Source organism: Triticum urartu, chromosome 7A (genome assembly GCF_056163025.1).
Source record: "Triticum urartu cultivar PI428250 chromosome 7A, HENAU_Tu73, whole genome shotgun sequence".
Taxonomy (NCBI): Eukaryota; Viridiplantae; Streptophyta; class Magnoliopsida; order Poales; family Poaceae; genus Triticum; species Triticum urartu.
The window spans coordinates 73,210,912-73,230,249 of record NC_141879.1 but is presented as its reverse complement, the minus strand read 5'-3'; the positions used below and the strand labels follow the sequence as shown (position 1 = coordinate 73,230,249).

The 19,338-nt window shown below is 49.5% G+C and overlaps 1 protein-coding gene and 1 pseudogene across 3 annotated transcripts; both read left to right on the top strand.

The window, feature by feature from the left end:
- Positions 1 to 8,854: 8,854 nt before the first annotated feature.
- Positions 8,855 to 12,568, top strand: LOC125519737 (wall-associated receptor kinase 2-like; annotated as a pseudogene). The gene is made up of 3 exons (XR_015610211.1): positions 8,855 to 10,621; positions 10,743 to 10,913; positions 11,150 to 12,568. The product of XR_015610211.1 is annotated as a wall-associated receptor kinase 2-like (transcript).
- Positions 12,569 to 12,690: 122 nt separating this feature from the next.
- Positions 12,691 to 17,224, top strand: LOC125519736 (receptor-like protein EIX2). Of its 2 annotated transcripts, XM_048684484.2 has the most exons (3): positions 12,691 to 12,934; positions 13,328 to 13,449; positions 14,048 to 17,224. In XM_048684484.2, the coding sequence occupies exons 2-3, from the start codon at positions 13,447 to 13,449 to the stop codon at positions 17,036 to 17,038; spliced, it is 2,994 nt and encodes a 997-aa protein (XP_048540441.2). In that variant the 5' UTR covers positions 12,691 to 12,934; positions 13,328 to 13,446; the 3' UTR covers positions 17,039 to 17,224. The 2 variants fall into 2 exon arrangements, with proteins under 2 accessions (XP_048540441.2, XP_087390453.1); XM_087534327.1 differs by having other exon boundaries at positions 12,691 to 17,224.
- Positions 17,225 to 19,338: the final 2,114 nt, after the last annotated feature.

Sequence of the window (19,338 nt, the reverse complement as noted above, 5' to 3'; positions counted from 1 at the left end):
GGCTGGCTGCTGGCTCGACGAGCTGCCAGCCGTCCTCTGGAGTCTGCGCACGACTCCAAACAAGTCAACCGACTTCATGCCCTTCTTCCTCGTCTACGGTGCCGAAGCCGTCATCCCAACGGACATAGAGTTCGACTCCCGACGAGTCACCATGTACACCGAGGAGGAAGCAGAAGAAGCATGACAAGACGGCGTCGATCTGTTGGAAGAGAGCCGGCTGTTGGCACTCAGCCGGTCCAGCATCTACCAGCAGAGCCTGCGCCGATACCACAACAGGAAGGTCAGGCCAAGATCTTTCCAAGAAGGCGACCTTGTACTCCGGCTGATCCAGCGAACAGCCGGCCAGCACAAGCTATCGCCGCCTTGGGAAGGCCCTTTCATCATCAGCAAAGTACTAGGCAACGACTCCTACTACCTGATCGACGCTCAGAAGCCCCGAGCATGCAAGACGGACGACTCCGGCAAGGAGACAGAGCGGCCATGGAACGCAAATCTTCTTCGAAGATTTTACAGTTAATGCAGTATGTACCACGCTACCCTTTGTATTAAAATACCAAGACTTCGGGCCCCCCGAGACGAGCTCGGGGACTGCCCTCTTTTGTCTGTATGATAAAAATTATGCCTACAAGTATGTTACTCTTTGTCATGCCACTTGGCAGCGGGCTCGACAAGTCGGCCCGGGGACTTGCCGCCTTGCACTATGAAATGCTTCCTGCAGCCGGACAAGTAGTGTGTAACATCTAAGCCATCTTCTGTCAGAAGCCGCAGCTCGCAGAGCGACTGTACGGTGGGCAGAGGTAAGGTAGAATGGGTGATCGCACGAAAAATGGCTAGGGACTCAAAGCGTAAAACATAGCTCAAGACGGCTTCCAAGCCCTTCTCGCAAACTGACTCTCGGACAGTCGGATTGTCGTTTTCTATCCAACTTGCTCAAACAATCCTGAAATCGGCTAAGTACTTGCTTTCCCAAAGTAGCCTAGCACTTGATCCAGCAACAGTCTGCAGAGCGGCTGTCCGATTGGCAAGGCAGGCAACTAGGAGAAAGCGGCAAAGGAAAACAGCCAAAAGAACAATGAGCAAGAAAAGATATATATATATATATATATATATAACACAGGCCCTTGGCCGAATTGTCAAGCAGAGGTTCAGAATACACCCCGCGGGTGGAATTGTGCGAATTAACAAGTTCTTCAAAAGACTACTGAAGCAGATAAAACAAAAGACACAGCGGCAGCTTAGGAGGCGGCAGACGGAGTTGGGGGCTCGGAGGAGGCGCCAGCGTCAGTCGTTGGGGCGGTTGGCCGGCTAGTCTCGGCTTGATCGCCTCCGGCAGCAGTCGGATCGGTCGCACGCGGCTCGTTGCTGGAGGCACGGTCGGGCTGAGGCTGGCCGTCTGCTCCGTCTTCTGGTGCCTCTGCCTCGCCTTCATCCTCCGCCTCGTCCTCCTCCTCGATGCTGTTGCCGATCACCTCCGTTGAGTCTTCGCCGTAGTCTGGGTTCATCCCAAACCACTCCGGCGGGACCTCCTCGCCGTCTTCAGACAACTCGGGGACGAAGATGCTCATGTTGGTGTACTCGGCGATCGCCGCAACACGCTTGACGAGGGCGTCTTCCGCAGCCGCCAGCTCCGGCTGGGCCTCCGACCGAAGCGTGGCCAACCGGTCTAGATCCAGCCCCGGGTACCATGCCTTGACGAACTCCAAGGCCTGGCGCGCTCCAGCCCGGGCCGAAGAGCCCTTCCAGGCCTCGAGGCGACCAGTCGCGACCTCCAACCAGTTGGCCGTCAGGCTGGGGGTGCGCGGAGCCTGCATATCCGGCCAAAGGGCGGAAATCACCTGGGCGCCGACGCGCTGAAGCCGGCGCAGCATCTGGTGAGCCGGCCGGAGGCGAGCCTCGATACTCAAGATGTGTTCATCAAGAGTTCAGGGGGCATCGGCGGCGATCTCTGCGCCCTCCGCCCTCCGAGTTGCACGATCGGCCTCGATGGCTTGGATAGCGGCCTGAGACTGCCCAGGAAAGAAGTCTGCAAAAGATACGAAGAAACAAAAAAGCGAGTCAAAAACCAGGAGTCGGCACGACCTAGGTCGGCGGCTCAAAGAAAGAAAACAAAGAGACTCACCATCAACGATGTCTTCGATCTCGTGGAAGCCGGAGGACAGCATCGCCTCCTTGTCAGACCAGGAAGAGCGCTCGCTCGCGAACTCGGCCAGGAGGGCGGCCTCCGTCTCCTCCGCCTCCCTCTGCGACTTCGCGAGCAGCCCCTTCTGCTCTGCCAACTGAGTGGTCAGCAGATCGCGCTCCGCGGCGAGCTTGCTGCACTCCTCCCCTTTGGCGAGCAGGGCGGAGTTGGCTTCGCTTAGCTGCTGTTGAAGAGCAGCGTTGGCCCCTGAAGGAAAGAAAGAAAGAAAGACAGCAGTCGTCAATAAAGTAGGTCACCAGGGAGATCCGGCCCGACTGCTCAGCAGTCGGCCCGAATCTCGGGGACTACAGCCCGCGGGTGTGCTAGCGCACCCCCGCAGAGAAGAGAAAAAGGAGAAGGACTTACTCCGGCTCTCCGCCAAGTCGGCGGTCCGCTTGCCCAACTCTTTAACATTACGGTTGAAGGCGGTGACGCAGAGGTTGTGGTAGTCCTGCAACAAGCATTTCAGACAAAGTTAGTACCCAGAAGTTCATCAAATTGGAGTTCCGGATCGCCTGCTTAGCAGCCGGCCCGAAACTCGGGGACTACACCCAGTGGGTGCGCTGGCGCGCCCCCACAGAGAGGAACAAGAAAAATAAAGGCCCAAAGAAAAGACATACCTGGACGGCCGCCCGCGACGCCAGGAACGCCTTGGTGCAGCTCTGGACGGTGTCGCCCTCAGCGCGGAGCTTCGCCTGGACGTCCAGGAGCACCCGGTTCAGCGGCCCTGTGCCGCCTCCCCGCATCCACCCAACAGGTGCGGCGCTTGTCGCCTCGGCGTCTGGAGCCGCGGAGCTGGCGGTGCCGGCCTCCAGGGGGCGGGGTGCCGAAGTCGCCTTCTCCAGACAACGGCGCGCTGGCGAGCCGACCTGGAGGAGCAGCCTCGCCACGCCTCTTCTTCGGTCGGCGGCACCGGAGGGTCCGCTGGCTGCTTGCCTCGCACGCCTTCAGACGGTGGCGGAGGCGGCGGCGGAACGTTCGCGCCCGGAGGGGCTCGCCGCCTTCCCTCTCCTCGACGAGGTTCTCCCCGCCGGCTCCCCCAGTCTGCCCCGTGAACTCCGGCGGCGGCGGCGCAAAGTTCAGCAGGGTAACAAGCAAGGCCGCCTGGCGGCGTGCGGCTTCCTCAGCCTGCTGCTTCGTCGCGGCGGCGGCTTCGGCCTCCGCTAGTTTTTTCTTGGCGGAGGCCTCCGCCCTGTCAACCTCCTCCTTCTCCAGGCGGAGGGCTTCTTCTTCATTGCGCTTCTCCTGCGCATTCCGCTCCGTCGCCTCCCGGAGGTCGGCAGCGGGGTCTATCCGCCGAGTGGTGGCGGGCGTCTCCGCTGACCCCATGACGGATGCGGCGGCGACCCGCTCAAGAGAGAGGAGAGCCCTGAAGAAAGAAGGGCGAGCAGAGACTCAGACAAAACACGAAGAAAGAATAAACTTTGAAGTCAGAATACTTACGCGGAGACCAACGGCGGCTTCTTCACTTCCTTACGGAAGCGGATGGCCTTCGCGGCTGCCTCGTCTCGCCGGGTCGCCGCAGCCGAGCCCTTGGGCTTCTTCGGCCGGCTGCCAAACAAAGTCGGCACAGCCCGGCGCTTCTTCCCGCCGCCTGGAGCGCCCGACGCGGCAGAAGAGCCCGCGCCCGGCTGGCTGGCTCCTGGCCGATGGTGAGGGGCGAATCCTCCCTCGGCGTCGTCTTCAGGCCAGTCGGCAAAGGTAGCAGAGGGCCTGAAGTCGCCTGTCGTTCCTCCTCCTCCCTCGGCGTCGTCTTTCAGAGCCGCCGCCCCCAGATCGGGGTCGTCGACGTCGCTCTCCGCCCGATCGGCGGCGAACTCACGGGCCGGCTCCGAGGTGCCGGCTGGTGGGTGAAGAAGAGGATTCTAACAAAAAAGCAGACTGATTAAAACAAGACTCGGCAAGAAGAGGACAATCTAAAGAAAAGAAATGCGACTCACCACGGGCGGGGGGTTGGCGCGGGAGTATGGCTCCTTGCCGAATCGCCAGTCCTCCGGGAGCCTGCTATCCGAGAGGTAGTTCACCATCAGGGCCACCTCTTCGTGAGGCATGTCCTTAGTGCACATCCGACTCGGGTCGCGGCCCCCGCTCATCCGGCATATCAGGTGAGGGCGGCCTTGGAGTGGGAGAACTCGGCGCGAGACGAAGGCGGCCAGCAGGTCCGGGCCAGTCAGACCCTCCGACTGCGTCAGCACTCGGAGTCGCGTGATGGCGCCGGCTCCCGCAGAAGTCAGCGACCTGGCCCGGTACGACCAGTTGGGCAGTCTGCCAGCCGGCGGGCCGGCTTCGAAAGCCGGCAGATTAACCCAGTCGCCCCTCGTGGCGACGTTCCTGATGTAGAAGTAGGACCGCTGCTGTTGGGTTTCGTAGTAATTTCAAAAAAATTCCTACGCACACGCAAGATCATGTGATGCATAGCAACGAGGGGGAGAGTGTTGTCTACGTACCCAACGCAGACCGACTGCGGAAGCGATGACACGACGTAGAGGAAGTAGTCGTACGTCTTCACGATCCAACCGATCAAGCACCGAAACTACGGCACCTCCGAGTTCGAGCACACGTTCAGCTCGATGACGATCCCCGGACTCCGATCCAGCAAAGTGTCGGGGAAGAGTTCCATCAGCACGACGGCGTGGTGACGATCTTGATGAACTACAGCAGCAGGGCTTCACCTAAACTCCGCTACAGTATTATCGAGGAATATGGTGGCAAGGGGCACCGCACACGGCTAAGGAACAGATCACGTGGATCAACTTGTGTGTCTAGAGGTGCCCCCTGCCTCCGTATATAAAGGAGTAGAGGGGGGGAGGCTGGCCGGCCAAGCTTGGTGCGCCAGGAGAGTCCTACTCCCTCTTGGAGTAGGATTCCCCCCCCCCCCCCAATCCTAGTTGGAATAGGATTCGCGGAGGGGGAAAAGAGGAGGAGGGGGCCGGCCACCTCTCCTAGTCCTAATAGGACTAGGGGAAGGGGGGAGGCGCGTAGCCCATCAAGGGCAGCCCCTTCTCTTTTCCACTAAGGCCCACTATGGCCCATATAGCTCCCGGGGGGTTCCGGTAACCCTCCCGGTACTCCGGTAAAATCCTGATTTCACCCGGAACACTTCTGATATCCAAATATAGGCTTCCAATATATCAATCTTTACGTCTCGACCATTTCGAGACTCCTCGTCATGTCCGTGATCACATCCGGGACTCCGAACAACCTTCGGTAAATCAAAATGCATAAACTCATAATATAACTGTCATCGTAACCTTAAGCGTGCGGACCCTACGGGTTCGAGAACAATGTAGACATGACCGAGACACGTCTCCGGTCAATAACCAATAGCGGGACCTGGATGCCCATATTGTCTCCTACATATTCTACGAAGATCTTTATCGGTCAGACCGCATAACAACATACGTTGTTCCCTTTGTCATCGGTATGTCACTTGCCCGAGATTCGATCGTCGGTATCCAATACCTAGTTCAATCTCGTTACCGGCAAGTCTCTTTACTCGTTCCGTAATACATCATCTCACAACTAACATATTAGTTGTAATGCTTGCAAGGCTTATGTGATGTGTATTACCGAGAGGGCCCAGAGATACCTCTCCGACAATCGGAGTGACAAATCCTAATCTCGAAATACGCCAACCCGACATCTACCTTTGGAGACACCTGTAATGCTCCTTTATAATCACCCAGTTACGTTGTGACGTTTGGTAGCACCCAAAGTGTTCCTTCGGCAAACGAGAGTTGCATAATCTCATAGTCATAGGAACATGTATAAGTCATGAAGAAAGCAATAGCAACATACTAAACGATCGGGTGCTAAGCTAATGGAATGGGTCATGTCAATCAGATCATTCAACTAATGATGTGACCTCGTTAATCAAATAACAACTCATTGTTCATGGTCAGGAAACATAACCATCTTTGATTAACGAGCTAGTCAAGTAGAGGCATACTAGTGACACTTTGTTTGTCTATGTATTCACACATGTATTATGTTTCCGGTTAATACAATTCTAGCATGAATAATAAACATTTATCATGAAATAAGGAAATAAATAATAACTTTATTATTGCCTCTAGGGCATATTTCCTTCAGTCTCCCACTTGCACTAGAGTCAATAATCTAGATTACATCACCATGTGATTAACATCGATAGTTCACATCATCATGTGATTAACACCCATAGTTCACATCGCCATGTGACCAACACCCAAAGGGTTTACTAGATTCAGTAATCTAGTTCACATCGCTATGTGATTAACACCCAAGGAGTACTAAGGTGTGATCATGTTTTGCTTGTGAGAGAATCTTAGTCAACGGGTCTGCCACATTCAGATCCGCATGTATTTTGCAAATTTCTATGTCAACAATGCTCTGCATGGAGCTACTCTAGCTAATTGCTCCCACTTTCAATATGTATCTAGACCGAGACTTAGAGTCATCTAGATTAGTGTCAAACTTGCATCGGCGTAACCCTTTACGACGAACCTTTTTTCACTTCCATAATCGAGAAACATATCCTTATTCCACTAAGGACAATTTTGACCGCTGTCCAGTGATCTACTCCTAGATCACTATTGTACTCCCTTGCCAAACTCAGCGGTAGGGCATACAATAGATCTGGTATACAGCATGGCATACTTTATAGAACCTATGACTGAGGCATAGGGAATGACTTTCATTCTCTTTCTATTTTCTGCCGTGGTCGGGCTTTGAGTCTTACTCAACTTCACACCTTGTAACACAGGCAAGAACTCTTTCTTTGACTGTTCCATTTTGAACTACTTCAAAATCTTGTCAAGGTATGTACTCATTGAAGAAACTTATCAAGCGTCTTGATCTATCTCTATAGATCTTGAAGCTCAATATGTAAGCAGCTTCACCGAAGTCTTTCTTTGAAAAACTCCTTTCAAACACTCCTTCTAGTCAGCCCGGCGAAAGTCAATCAAGACCATGTATTGCGCCCGGAAAGAGAAACTGCTGAGGCTTCTCGGCCGATCGTCCGCGGCGCCTCACCAGCTTCGGGGACTACTGTCGGGGTAATGGGCCATGGGTAGGCCAATCTGAGCCCCACGACCTTTCAAGACATCGGGGCAGGCTGCGCCCCTCAAGACCACAGGGCGAAGAGCCGCCTCCTGGGGAGTCTAGGGCAAGGCGACCGACTGCCTGCTCACGGCCGAGTCCCAGGGACGACTTCCAGAGAAGCCGGCTTTGAGGAGTCGGCCGGCGACTCCAACAAACCGTGACCTCATCGAGGGGGATGGGGCAGGGGCGTGGCTACAATGAAGCCCACTCCCCGCCCCTTACCAAGGGCAGGCATGGCTACAGCGCGCCGTACTTGGGAAGATCTCCCCGCGGCGTGGCACTGTTGTCCAGCCGGCCCTGACATCAACACCACTGTACCTGGTCCTGCGCCCACGACGGCTTGTTTGTATGGCCTGGAGGCAGCAGGGCCCACCAGCCAGCGAGACCTCGGGAGACGGCGGGAGCACCGCCAGTCGGACCCAACGGGAGTCGGCCCGAGGGAGTCGGCCGAGCCCTCCCCCGGGCCCATGCGCCATTAATCAAGAAGAGATGGGGAGTGGCCACAGTGATCGCCCGCCAGGCGATGGGCTGTTGCCATGACCCCATGACCAAGCTTGTATCATCAGGAGCACGGCTACAGTAATCACCAGCCGGCAAGACCCACCCGCGGCGGACGCGGCCTGTCGGCTCCGTACCAGACCAGTCGGCGGGCCCCAGCAGTCGGCGGAGAAGTCGGAGGTCGGAGACACTGACGGCTGGGCCCGCGCCCAGTCACATTACCATTGTACCCCTGGGGGTAGGCCTATATAAACCCCCCAGGGCACCCATGCAAAGAGTTGGATCTCAGTAGTTATATACCTCACCAGATAGAGGGAAAGAGCCAGCCTTGCCCTCTCCTACCACCATACATAGCTCAAGGAGCAACCGTGTAAACACTTGACCATAGTGATCATGCGAAGACCCCACAGAGCAGCAGTAGGGGTATTATCTCCCCGGAGAGCCCCGAAGCTGGATAAGATTCGTCGGCGTGCATATCTTCGCCCCATCCCGTTTTCAGGCACCGGCGACGTTCTACTCGCCCCCACCATAATAAGCCATCCGTTGGCATATGTCGCACCAAACCCCCGACATAGGGCAAGCGCATTCGCTCTAAAAAAGAGAATTACTCCCTTCGTTTCATAATATAAAAGCGTTTTTAACACTACAAATACGTAGAGATAATCTAACTCTGTAGCACATATTCTCCATCTTCAATAAAAATAGTAGAAATGCATGAGAAAATGATCCCTTTATCAGCCAGCTCTTCCGATTTCTGAAATTACAATACAGCCCCGCACCCGCAGCCAAGTCCCCCACCTATCGATTCCGACCTGCCTTCTCCTGCCGGAGCAAATCCCCGCCTCCCGGCACGCCATGGCCGGCGAGATGCCTGTCGCCGATGGAAAGGCCGGTTCCACCTGCAACACCACCAACCATCGCGGCACCTTTTGGTCCTCGTCCGCCTGCGGCGGGTTCTCGCGGCCGGCGGTCCTGGTTCCTCAAGCCGGCGCCGCCACCACGTGGGATTCGACTCCCAACACCACCCGCGGCCGCCGACCTCCTCCGTGGTGGCTACCTGCCCCTGTAAGGTATGCGGAACCCTAGCCGTACGACGCAGTTCGCTGCCTGTCTCGTTGATGTGGTGCCAGCGGTGAAATTATACTCCAGTAGAAGAAGACTTTTTTGTGTCTATTATCTGGACGGTATATCTCCTTCTATTCGAAATTGTCTACTCTTTTCTGGAGCAGATGGCAAAGTACATACTGAAGCGCAGAGTTAATTTTGAATCCACCCCTTTAGACGTGAAATCAGGGGCAAAAACGGTTTTTTTTGTGCGCCTAATGGTTGGGTTGTGGCATGATGTGTGACATCAATTTCACCAAGTGGTGGCATGGAAGAAATAAGGCTGTTGTGTTCGGATCGGTGGCGAATGAGGATTCGAGCGTTCCTCAGTTATGTAGGAGGTTTATTTCCAATATTATTTGCTTCAGGATGTAAACACTAAACAGAACAAAAACATGAAAGGTGGTGCTGTAACAACAGACAGCAAAGGCATCCAGTATAAATCACTGAAAACTGCGTGTCGCAGTGTGTACTTGAGCTGCACATTACAACCCCAAAGGAAACAAGCTATAGCAAATCTTGCTTTGGATTAGACGTTGTACCTTCCTAACAATCTCTAGAATGATAACAGAGAGAAAACATGGAGCCTGGAGTGAATACCGAGTCGCGACTTCGTTTTGTTTCTACCCCAGCGTGATGTTTATTTTGGCATGGTTTTTCGACCTATCTTCATTTCTTGTATGGTGAAAAGGACTTGAAATCAGAGAATAACCAAGAGAGACATTCAGAATTCATGTTTACTATCAAAGACAGGCAATACATTTATTTTCTTCATACGATTCTTAGAACATGTATCCAGCTCTTATATAGATTGATATGTACATGATACATGTCTTGGTTGTTGCCTACAGGTCAGAAGCTCTTGCTACTTGTCGCCGCCACCCTAGCCCTACAACATAGTACTAACGCTTATGGGTCTGGGACCTCCGGGAGTGTCAGCATGGCACGACCTGGCTGCCCAAAAAAGTGTGGCAATGTCAGCATTCCGTACCCATTCGGCACAGGAAAAGGCTGCTTCCAAGAACCCTTTAGTGCCACATGCAATGAGACCGGGGCATATCTGGCCTCAACCGAAGTTAGGGTACTGGAGATCAGTCTTACTCTTGGTGAGGTTCGTGTTCAGAACCCACACATATCATCGCAATGCAACTATACCAACGGCACCAATAGCACTGGTTTCGACGCCTTAATGCTTGATCCTTTTCATAAGCTTTCCAACACCAAGAACAAGTTGACATCAATTGGGTGTGCTATGCTTGCAATGGTTGTCGGACTCACTAAGAGCAAGAAGCAGATTGAGTACCCCACCGCCGACACATGCTTTTCATTCTGCATTGATGCAAGTAGTATCGAAGATGGTTCAGAGTGCTCTGGCTTGGGTTGCTGCCAGGCCCCTGTTTCAGGAAATGTCAGCTCATTAGTCACCTTATCCTTACCAGTACCAGAGTTTTACAACTCTACCATCCAGTCTTTCAGTTCCTGCAGCTACTCATTCGTTTCTGAGAAGGACTGGTTCAAGTTTGATCGTTCCTATGTTAACTCTACAAGGTTCGCAAGTACACATACAGATGGGGTTCCTTTGGTACTCGATTGGGTTGTTGGTAATGCAAGCTGTTCAGAAGCCACCAAGATGGGATCACAGTATGCCTGTCAAGCCATGAATAGTGAATGTATTGATGTGTCCAATGGCCCTGGTTACCGCTGCAACTGCTCTCAAGGCCTATGAGGGCAATCCCTACCTACAAGGAGGGTGCCAAGGTACGTATATGTATCTCGCAGAATCAACCTGCACTCTCCTTTTATTTCAGCTTTATTGTTTATGGAATGCAATATTCTGTTGATTCATCACGACATTCTCCTCACTTCCTTGAAATGACAGACATCAATGAGTGTGTACCTCCAAACCAGTCATTGTATCCTTGCAAAGGTAATTGCATGAACACCGTGGGGAGCTACAACTGTTTGTGCCCATCAGGATTCAGAAGTGATGATCCAAAGAGCATACCCTGCGTTCGAGCTGACTCAAACAAAACCCTGAAGATAATCTTAGGTAAAGGATTATTAGCAATCAAATTATTTTGCACACTAGCTGCGCACGTGCTGCTTCAATGTAAACAGAAAGCATTTTTGCACTTTTTACGCGGTCATACAAGTCCAATACAATCTGTATGCATGTCATCTAGCGAAGCAAATGGGGTGTATGGGACAACATGTTGCAATTGTTTTAGTCAATTGTGGGCAATTCCACTAGTTGAACTGATGGTAATTATCCATCATTATTTTCAGGCATATCTGCTAGCATCATCTTCCTCATGGTTTGTATCTTTGCTCTATGGGCCGAGTATCAGAAAAAGAAGCTGGCAAAAGAGAAGGAAAGATTCTTCCATCAGAATGGTGGTCAGATATTGTACCATCAAATTATGTCAAAACAAGTCGATACGTTGAAGATATTCACACAGGAGGATCTCAAGAAGGCTACAAATGATTTTGACGAGAGCAGAGAAGTGGGCAAGGGGGGTCACGGCACTGCCTACAAGGGCATTCTTAAGGATAACAGGGAAGTAGCCGTGAAACGCTCAAAGATCATGAACATGGCCGAAACTGACGAATTTGTGCAGGAGATTATTATACTTTCACAGACCAACCACCGGAATGTGGTCAGGCTTCTAGGGTGCTGCTTAGAGGTGGAAGTCCCCATACTGGTCTATGAATTCATCCCGAATGGCACTCTCTTTCAGTTCATCCATCGGAACTATGGGAGTCCACCTCCCTCTCTGGATACCCGTCTCAGGGTCGCTCAAGAATCCGCTGAAGCACTGTCATATTTGCATCTGTCCATGAACCGCCCCATAGTACACGGAGATGTCAAGTCGATGAACATTCTCCTGGATGACAACTACATGGCCAAAGTGACCGACTTTGGGGCGTCAAGGATGCTCCCCAAGGATGAGGTTCAGTTCATGACATTGGTGCAGGGCACCATGGGTTACCTGGACCCTGAGTACCTTCTGGAGAGGCAACTCACGGAGAAGAGCGATGTTTACAGCTTTGGCGTTGTGCTGCTGGAGCTGATCACGGGCAAGAAGGCGATCTACCACGGTGGCCCCAAGGAAGGCAAGAGCCTTGCATCGTCCTTCCTGCTCGCGATGAAGGATGGTAGCCTTGAAGGCATCCTGGATGTGAGCATAGTTGGTGTCGGCTTGGAGATGCTGCTGGGAGAAATCGCCGAACTGACGAGGATGTGCTTGAGCACCATGGGGGAAGAGAGACCTTCCATGACCCAGGTGGCTGACAAGCTAAAGGCTCTGCGAAGCGCATGGAGGGAGAAACTGGTGCTTGACCATGGCAAAGCAGAGTGTCTGGTCAAGTTCTCCTCACCTGCAGTGCTTCTTGATCCTCCATCATCGAGCACGTTCTCAACAGGGCCCCACATGTCTGGAATAGGTATAGAGACACCCAGGTGATAGTTTCAGTTATTATTTATTACACTACGCGAGTAGTATTGCAAAGAAGAGAGAGAGAGAGAGAGTGTGTGTGTGTGTGTGTGTGTGTGTGTGTGTGTACGTGTTAGAGGCCTGGAGCTTCCAGTGTATTACCAGTATTTGTCATGTATTTGCGGTACCAAATATTAAGTAGAAGAAGTTGGAATTGGTTATTAGAACATTTATGTCCTAGTTTTGGTTACGTAATATTTGACCTTCATCATTTTTTGTGTTGCTTGCTGCTTTTTATTCATGCCTTTTGGCAGTTGCATTGTAATGATTTGTAATAATTTTGAGAGTAAAATGTATCTGCAGTCATCAGATTAGTGTACAGAGCAGTATCCGATCACTTACAGTTAATGCTTCAGTGAACCTGCTGTCAGTTCTGTTGTTTCTGTGAACTCTTATCTCTGTTAGATTATTGAAAGTAGGTCCTGCTGTGCTCATATTCTTTACTAAGATATTTGCCTCTCAAGTCAGGCGAACAATAAATAACTTTACTCTAACTCGGACAGGTAATAAGGTGATTTGTGCTGCCACCACAGTTTGAAATTAAAATTTCATAGTTTGTTACAAGGATCAATCTCAGGTGACATTGCTCCACTTCCTCCTGCTTACAGTTTTTGTTCATTACTATCATATAGAATTTCATACTGAATTCGATTGATGGAGTTCAGTAAATTTTGATTCATCTGATGTCATGTTCTGTACTGTTGCGCATATCTATATAGAACCGCCACTTATTAGCAATTAACTATTCCAGTCTATATATAATTATCAATAAGTAGAACTATTCCAGCAGTGAAGTGCCGGCCTGCTACTAGAATCAAGTGTTTATTGATTGCTAATCTGTTACACAAGTCTTCGGTCATAGCCTCGTAGGGCGTTCATTCAGCACAGTTTAGCTGCAAATCAACACAGTAACCTGTTGGCTGTTGCCGTCATGACTTCAGACAGTGACACATTTTTCTCTATCTGATAGGTGCCTTCGTTGACTCGTTTGCCAGCTTGCGGCCAATTCTCTTCTGATAACAGATTATATCAGGGCCAGAGCTTTATATTGTTAAACAGTACCAAAGTTGACTTGGTAAAACAAAAATAATGGTGGGTTTTGCAGCTCAGATGTCATATATATAGAACCGTCACTTGTTAGCATTTAACTATTCCAGTCTATATATAGTTATCCCATCACAGTTCAGGGAAAGTAGTACTCCCTCTGTTTAAACTTTGACCAAGTTTCTGTTCAGACTTTGCCAACTTTGACCGAGTTTATGGAGAAAACTATTTCTATCTACAATACCAAATATATAAAATATGAAACTATGTCTTATGATGAATCTAATGATATATGTTTGTCACTCTAGATGTAAATGTTTTTCTCCACAAACTTGGTCAAAATTTGTAAGGTTTGACTTTTCAAAAAATCTATGTGCACTATATTATGGAACGGAGGGACTATAACTTTATAGAATTGTCACTTATTAGCATTTAACTATTCCAACAGAGAAGTGCTTGCTTGTTACTAGAATCAAGTGTTTTTTGATTGGTAATCTGTCACACTAGTCTTCGGTTGTTGCCTCGTGGGGCCTTCATTCAGCACAATCTAGCTGCAAGTCAACACAAGCAACCTGTTTGCTGTTGCCATCGTTACAGTGGCACGTTTTTCTCTCTCTGATAGGTGCCTTCTTGACTCCTTTGTCAGCTTGCGGCCGATTTTCTTCTGATAACAGACTATACCAAGGCCAGAGCTTCAGATTGCTATACGTCCTCAGAGTACCAAAATTGGCTTAGTAAAACAAAAATAATGGCGACTTTCACAGCTCCGGTATCCTCCATGGATGCAGCTGCAGCCCTTTGCCTTGTGCTTATTCTATCCACCACGACTACCTCTCTTGTCTATGCACAAGAAACCAACAACGGTGGGTGCATCACAGATGAGAGGGATGCACTGCTGTCTTTCAGAGCTGGCATCAGAAGCGATCCACAGAACCTATTTTCCTCTTGGAATGGCCAAGATTGCTGCCAGTGGAGTGGTGTCAGGTGCAGCAACAGGACAGGCCATGTCGTCAAGCTTGACGTCCGCAACGATCTCTTCTTTGACGATATCTATCGTAACTGGTACAGTGAAAATTCTCATGGGATGCGTGGGAACATAAGTTCTTCCTTAGTTGCTTTGCATCATTTGGAGTATCTAGACCTGAGTGGAAACTATCTCGGTGGAGTGGATGTGCCCATACCCAGATTCTTGGGCTCCCTCCAAAGCTTGAGATATCTCAACCTCTCCTGCATGGATTTTCATGGTAAAGTGCCTCCTCAACTTGGTAACTTGTCCAGATTGCTATATCTTGACCTCAACAACAACTGGAATCTTAATTCTTATGGCATGATGTTGCACATCGAGGATATCTCATGGTTGTTGCGTCTCTCTTTGCTAAGGTTTCTCGACATGACCAGTGTGAATCTTAGTGCCATTGGCAATTGGGTTCAAGTGGTTAACATGCTATATAATCTAAGAGTCCTTCGGCTCCGTCGTTGTGGACTTGTTTTTCCACAGACACCTATGGTGCGTTCTAACCTCACATCACTTAAGATGCTTGATCTAAGTGATACTGGGTTTCATACCATCAATCCAACCTACTGGTTCTGGGATGTTGGCACCATCAGGCATCTTGACCTTACAAATAATGAAATTGCTGAAGCATTTCCAGATGCGATGGGAAATATGACTTCGCTTGAGGTACTTCGTCTTGGAGGCAATCATCTCACCAGTATAAAGCCCGAAGTACTGGGAAACCTGTGCAATTTGAGAGTGCTAACACTGTGGTCAAATCTGATCAATCAAGACATTTCACAATTTTTGGAGGGGTTGCCTCACTGTGCATGGAGTAAGATGGAGTTGTTAGATATGTCTTGCACGAATGTCACCGGGGAAATTCCAAGGTGGATAAATCAGTGGACTGATTTGAGCACTCTTCAACTCTCCTCCAATAGGCTTGAAGGATCAGTACCTTCAGAAATTGGCATGCTCGTCAATCTCAAACTTTTGTATCTAGACGGCAACTATTTCAACGGTTCTATATCAGAGGAACATCTTGACTCTTTAGTGAATTTGGAGGAATTGGACTTGTCTTACAACTCCCTACACCTGAAGATCAGCTCAAATTGGATTCCCCCTTTTAAATTGCGCCGGGCATATTTCCCACGCTGCAAAATGGGACCTCATTTTCCTCTGTGGCTAAAAGGGCAGAAGGGTGTTGTTTATCTTGACATTTCAGATGCAGGCATAGTTGATAACCTTCCGGATTGGTTTTGGAGTGTGGTTTCAAATGTTCAATATTTGAACATCTCTTTTAACCAAATCAGTGGCAGGTTGCCAAGGACTCTTGAGTTTATGTCTTCAGCAGTGATAGTTGATATGAACTCCAACAACCTCACTGGTATTCTACCACTGTTGCCAAGGCAATTGGCAGAATTGGACATTTCCAGAAACTCTTTATCAGGGCCACTGCCACGAAACTTTGGAGCTCCGTTTGTTGAAGAGTTGTTGCTTTCTGAGAACAGTATCAATGGCACGATTCCAACATATATTTGTCAGCTGCAGTCATTATTGGTACTGGATTTAGCAAAGAACCTCCTAGCAGGACACCTCCCTGTCTGTTCAGAAGAAACAAAAGAACTGAATAGATCCATTAGAGCTCTAGTCCTGTATGAAAACAACTTGTCTGGTGAATTTCCTTCATTTTTGGAGAGCTGTTCAAAGTTGGTTCTTCTTGATCTTGCGCACAACAACTTTGCCGGAGAGTTGCCGACATGGTTAGCAAATAAATTGCCAGATTTGTCCTACCTCCGGTTGCGGCAGAATAAATTCTCTGGCTCTATTCCAGGTCAGCTCACACAGCTTGAACACCTACAGTATGTGGACCTTGCAGATAACCGAATATCAGGATCCATACCTCATGCGTTGGTCAACTTAAAAGCAATGATACAGGAGGACCAAACACTTTGGAACCCCTTAGTGTGGAGTTATGAAAGGCCAGCAAACCCTGACACGAATGATTCACCAAAATATGATGACAGCTTAGCAGTGGTAATGAAAGGCCAAGACCTTGATTACACCAGCAACATCGTTTATATAGTTGGCCTGGACTTGTCCTGCAACAGTTTGGTCGGGGAGATTCCAGATGAATTGACTTCCCTGGTTAGAATGAATAACCTGAACATCTCCCATAATCAGTTGTCCGGCAGGATCCCAGAGAAGATCGGTTCGCTCCAGTCATTGGAATCTCTTGACCTGTCATTCAATGAACTATCTGGCGACATCCCTTCCGGTCTCTCGGACATCACGATGTTAAGCAAGTTGAACCTGTCATATAATAACCTTTCAGGAAGAATACCCTCGGGGAATCAGCTGCAGTCACTCATCGACCCAGCATTGTCGTATATCGGCAACAACCATCTCTGTGGACCTCCTCTTTCCAGGAACTGCTGGGAGCCTGATGTAACTAGAGGTGATATTGAGGAGCATCAAGACGAGGCGAAGTATTTCTATCTTGGGCTGGCTGCAGGATTTATCTTTGGTCTCTGGCTGGTGTTCATTATCTTCTTATTTTGTTCATGTGGTGGGTTTGCAATATGCGGAGCCATGCCATTGCGCTGGACACGACTGCCCGAAGGATTGACGCTGCAACAGTGAAGATCATGCAGCTCAACTTAGCATTGCTGGTGCTGGAACTAGTCTTGGTACTATAATACTGCATGATGTCGTGATTTGGACAGTTTAAAAAATAAGGGCAACTAAAAAGATTGTAAGCCACACCTTTTCAAAGATGAAGATTGTACTGTTTGTATTGATTATTTCAAAGTTGTCTATATTGTTTTAGATGGTGGTGTTGTCTAAATTGTTTTATTCTTGATTCTGTGCTACTGCATATGTTGCTTAAACTGTTTTTTCCGGGTGTGCTTAAACAACTAGGAGTTTTTTCCGGGTATGCTTAAACAACTAGGACATGATGTCGCTTAAACTGTTCTAGACGGTGTTGTTGTCTAAATTGTTTCTTTTGAAGTTTTCAAATTTGTTTAGACTTGAGTACTGCTTTATTGATTATTTCGAAAAGTTATCTATTTTTCCGATGGTGTTCTCAAGTACGAAGAAACCGTTTTTTCTTTTCTTTTGCGATTTTGGATCTCTACGTGTTGCATTGAACAAACACCTTCATTTTTGGAAACTTTATATATCCTAGAGACCGGATCCAGCTAAATAATTTGGGAAGCAAAGACGCCATTTTCTAGTTTTTGTCCTAGTTGTGCGATGAAGAAACTTAGTACCTGTCCTAGCTAGCCACATGGTGAAGACACCTACTTTTGGTTCATCCAGCAAGGTTGAACCACTCCATGCACTATATATGTTTGATGCATATGTTTCATCCCGAGATGGGCAACGGCTCTTGAACTAGTAGTACATTTAATGGCGATGAAATATTTTGACTCCAGTGCAGTTTTCAGATGAACATACGTGTCCGGGGAACAGCTCGCGGTCTTCGTTCTAGGAAGGAGATAAACTAAACTAGACGTTTGAGAGTTGAGATCAGAGATCAGATGGGGATCGAACAACGGTTGACTGCTTGCTTGCTGCCACCTCCTCCCGCTGTCCAAATTAAACAACAAGCCACGTTTACGGTTTGATTAGCACTCCGTTTCACACCCCCTATGATCCAGGAGGCTTGAGTACAAGTTCATCTTTCCTTGTGTGTGTATATAGCTCGTATGTAAGTATGCACACGAATAACCCTCGCCCAACTCCAATACAGTCGCATAATACGCGGTTGCGAAACAAATCCGGGGGCTACACCCTACACACACACACACACACACATACATGGGTTGGCCACTGTCTTCAGGTAAGAATTTCCTCCTGGCCTAGCTTAGCTACCTTGTTCATGTTCAACAGTTCCTTTTGTAAAGAACACACCCCAACCGTCTTCTCTAGAGAGTTGCCTCCTTGCAGTTGCATGTAGTTCCCCCCCCCCCCCCCCCCCCCCCCCTCCCCCCCGCCTTTTGCTTGTTCTTCTCTAAGTAAACACACTCCATGAGTTTATTTTGTGGAGTAGCAGCTTCCGTTTAGTATATGGATCTAGAAGATGTAAAACATTCTTCATGTGTTGATGTTATTTATGGGAAGATGTTGCTGCATGGTGAAAGGTTGTTATTGCCATATGAAGGCTCTTTACGCAACCAAGACTTCAGGATGCACAAATTTTCAAGTTTACATGAAACTTTCACCTATTTCTCCGCACCATCATACTATAAAGCTTCATGGTAGCTTTGTCGCAAAACCCCACCTCTCCTCACGTGAAGTGGCAACATTTGCATTTTTTTTACATATCCTCGAGGGATAATACCCAGCATGATTTTCAACACACGTGTACAGGTTCTTTTAGATAACGTAACACACATACCGACCGCTCAAAAAAAAAAACGTAACACACATACCTAAAAAAGCTTTCGCCCCGCTTTATATATAAAGCAAAGATCAACCACAACCCAAGTACAAACGCACCCTATGACAACACACGCACACACCCAAGGCGGGATACATAGGCGCTGAGCGCAGCAACACCACCACTAACACTACAAGAGCAATCGGGGACCTCCTCCGTGAACACGCCATCGCGAAGAGATGAAGCTGCATATGACGAACCGTGAGCTCCAAGGTGGCGCCTCCAAGAAGGTTACGACGCCAATGCGCCCCCACCGCCTGACCCGAGGGTCAGAGTTTTCCCTGGAGCGACACGATGAACAGTGAGAGCCACGATGACGCCTTCAAGAAGGTAACGCGCTACGCCGCCGCAGGTCTGTCTGAAGATAGAACAGGTTTTCACCCCAGCAAACACTCACTACCACCGAACGCCACACCCCTGCCACCATGCCGCCCACACGGCCATGGTCACCGGGCAGCATCAAGCCACGGGCTCTGCCCATGAACACCGCGCTACC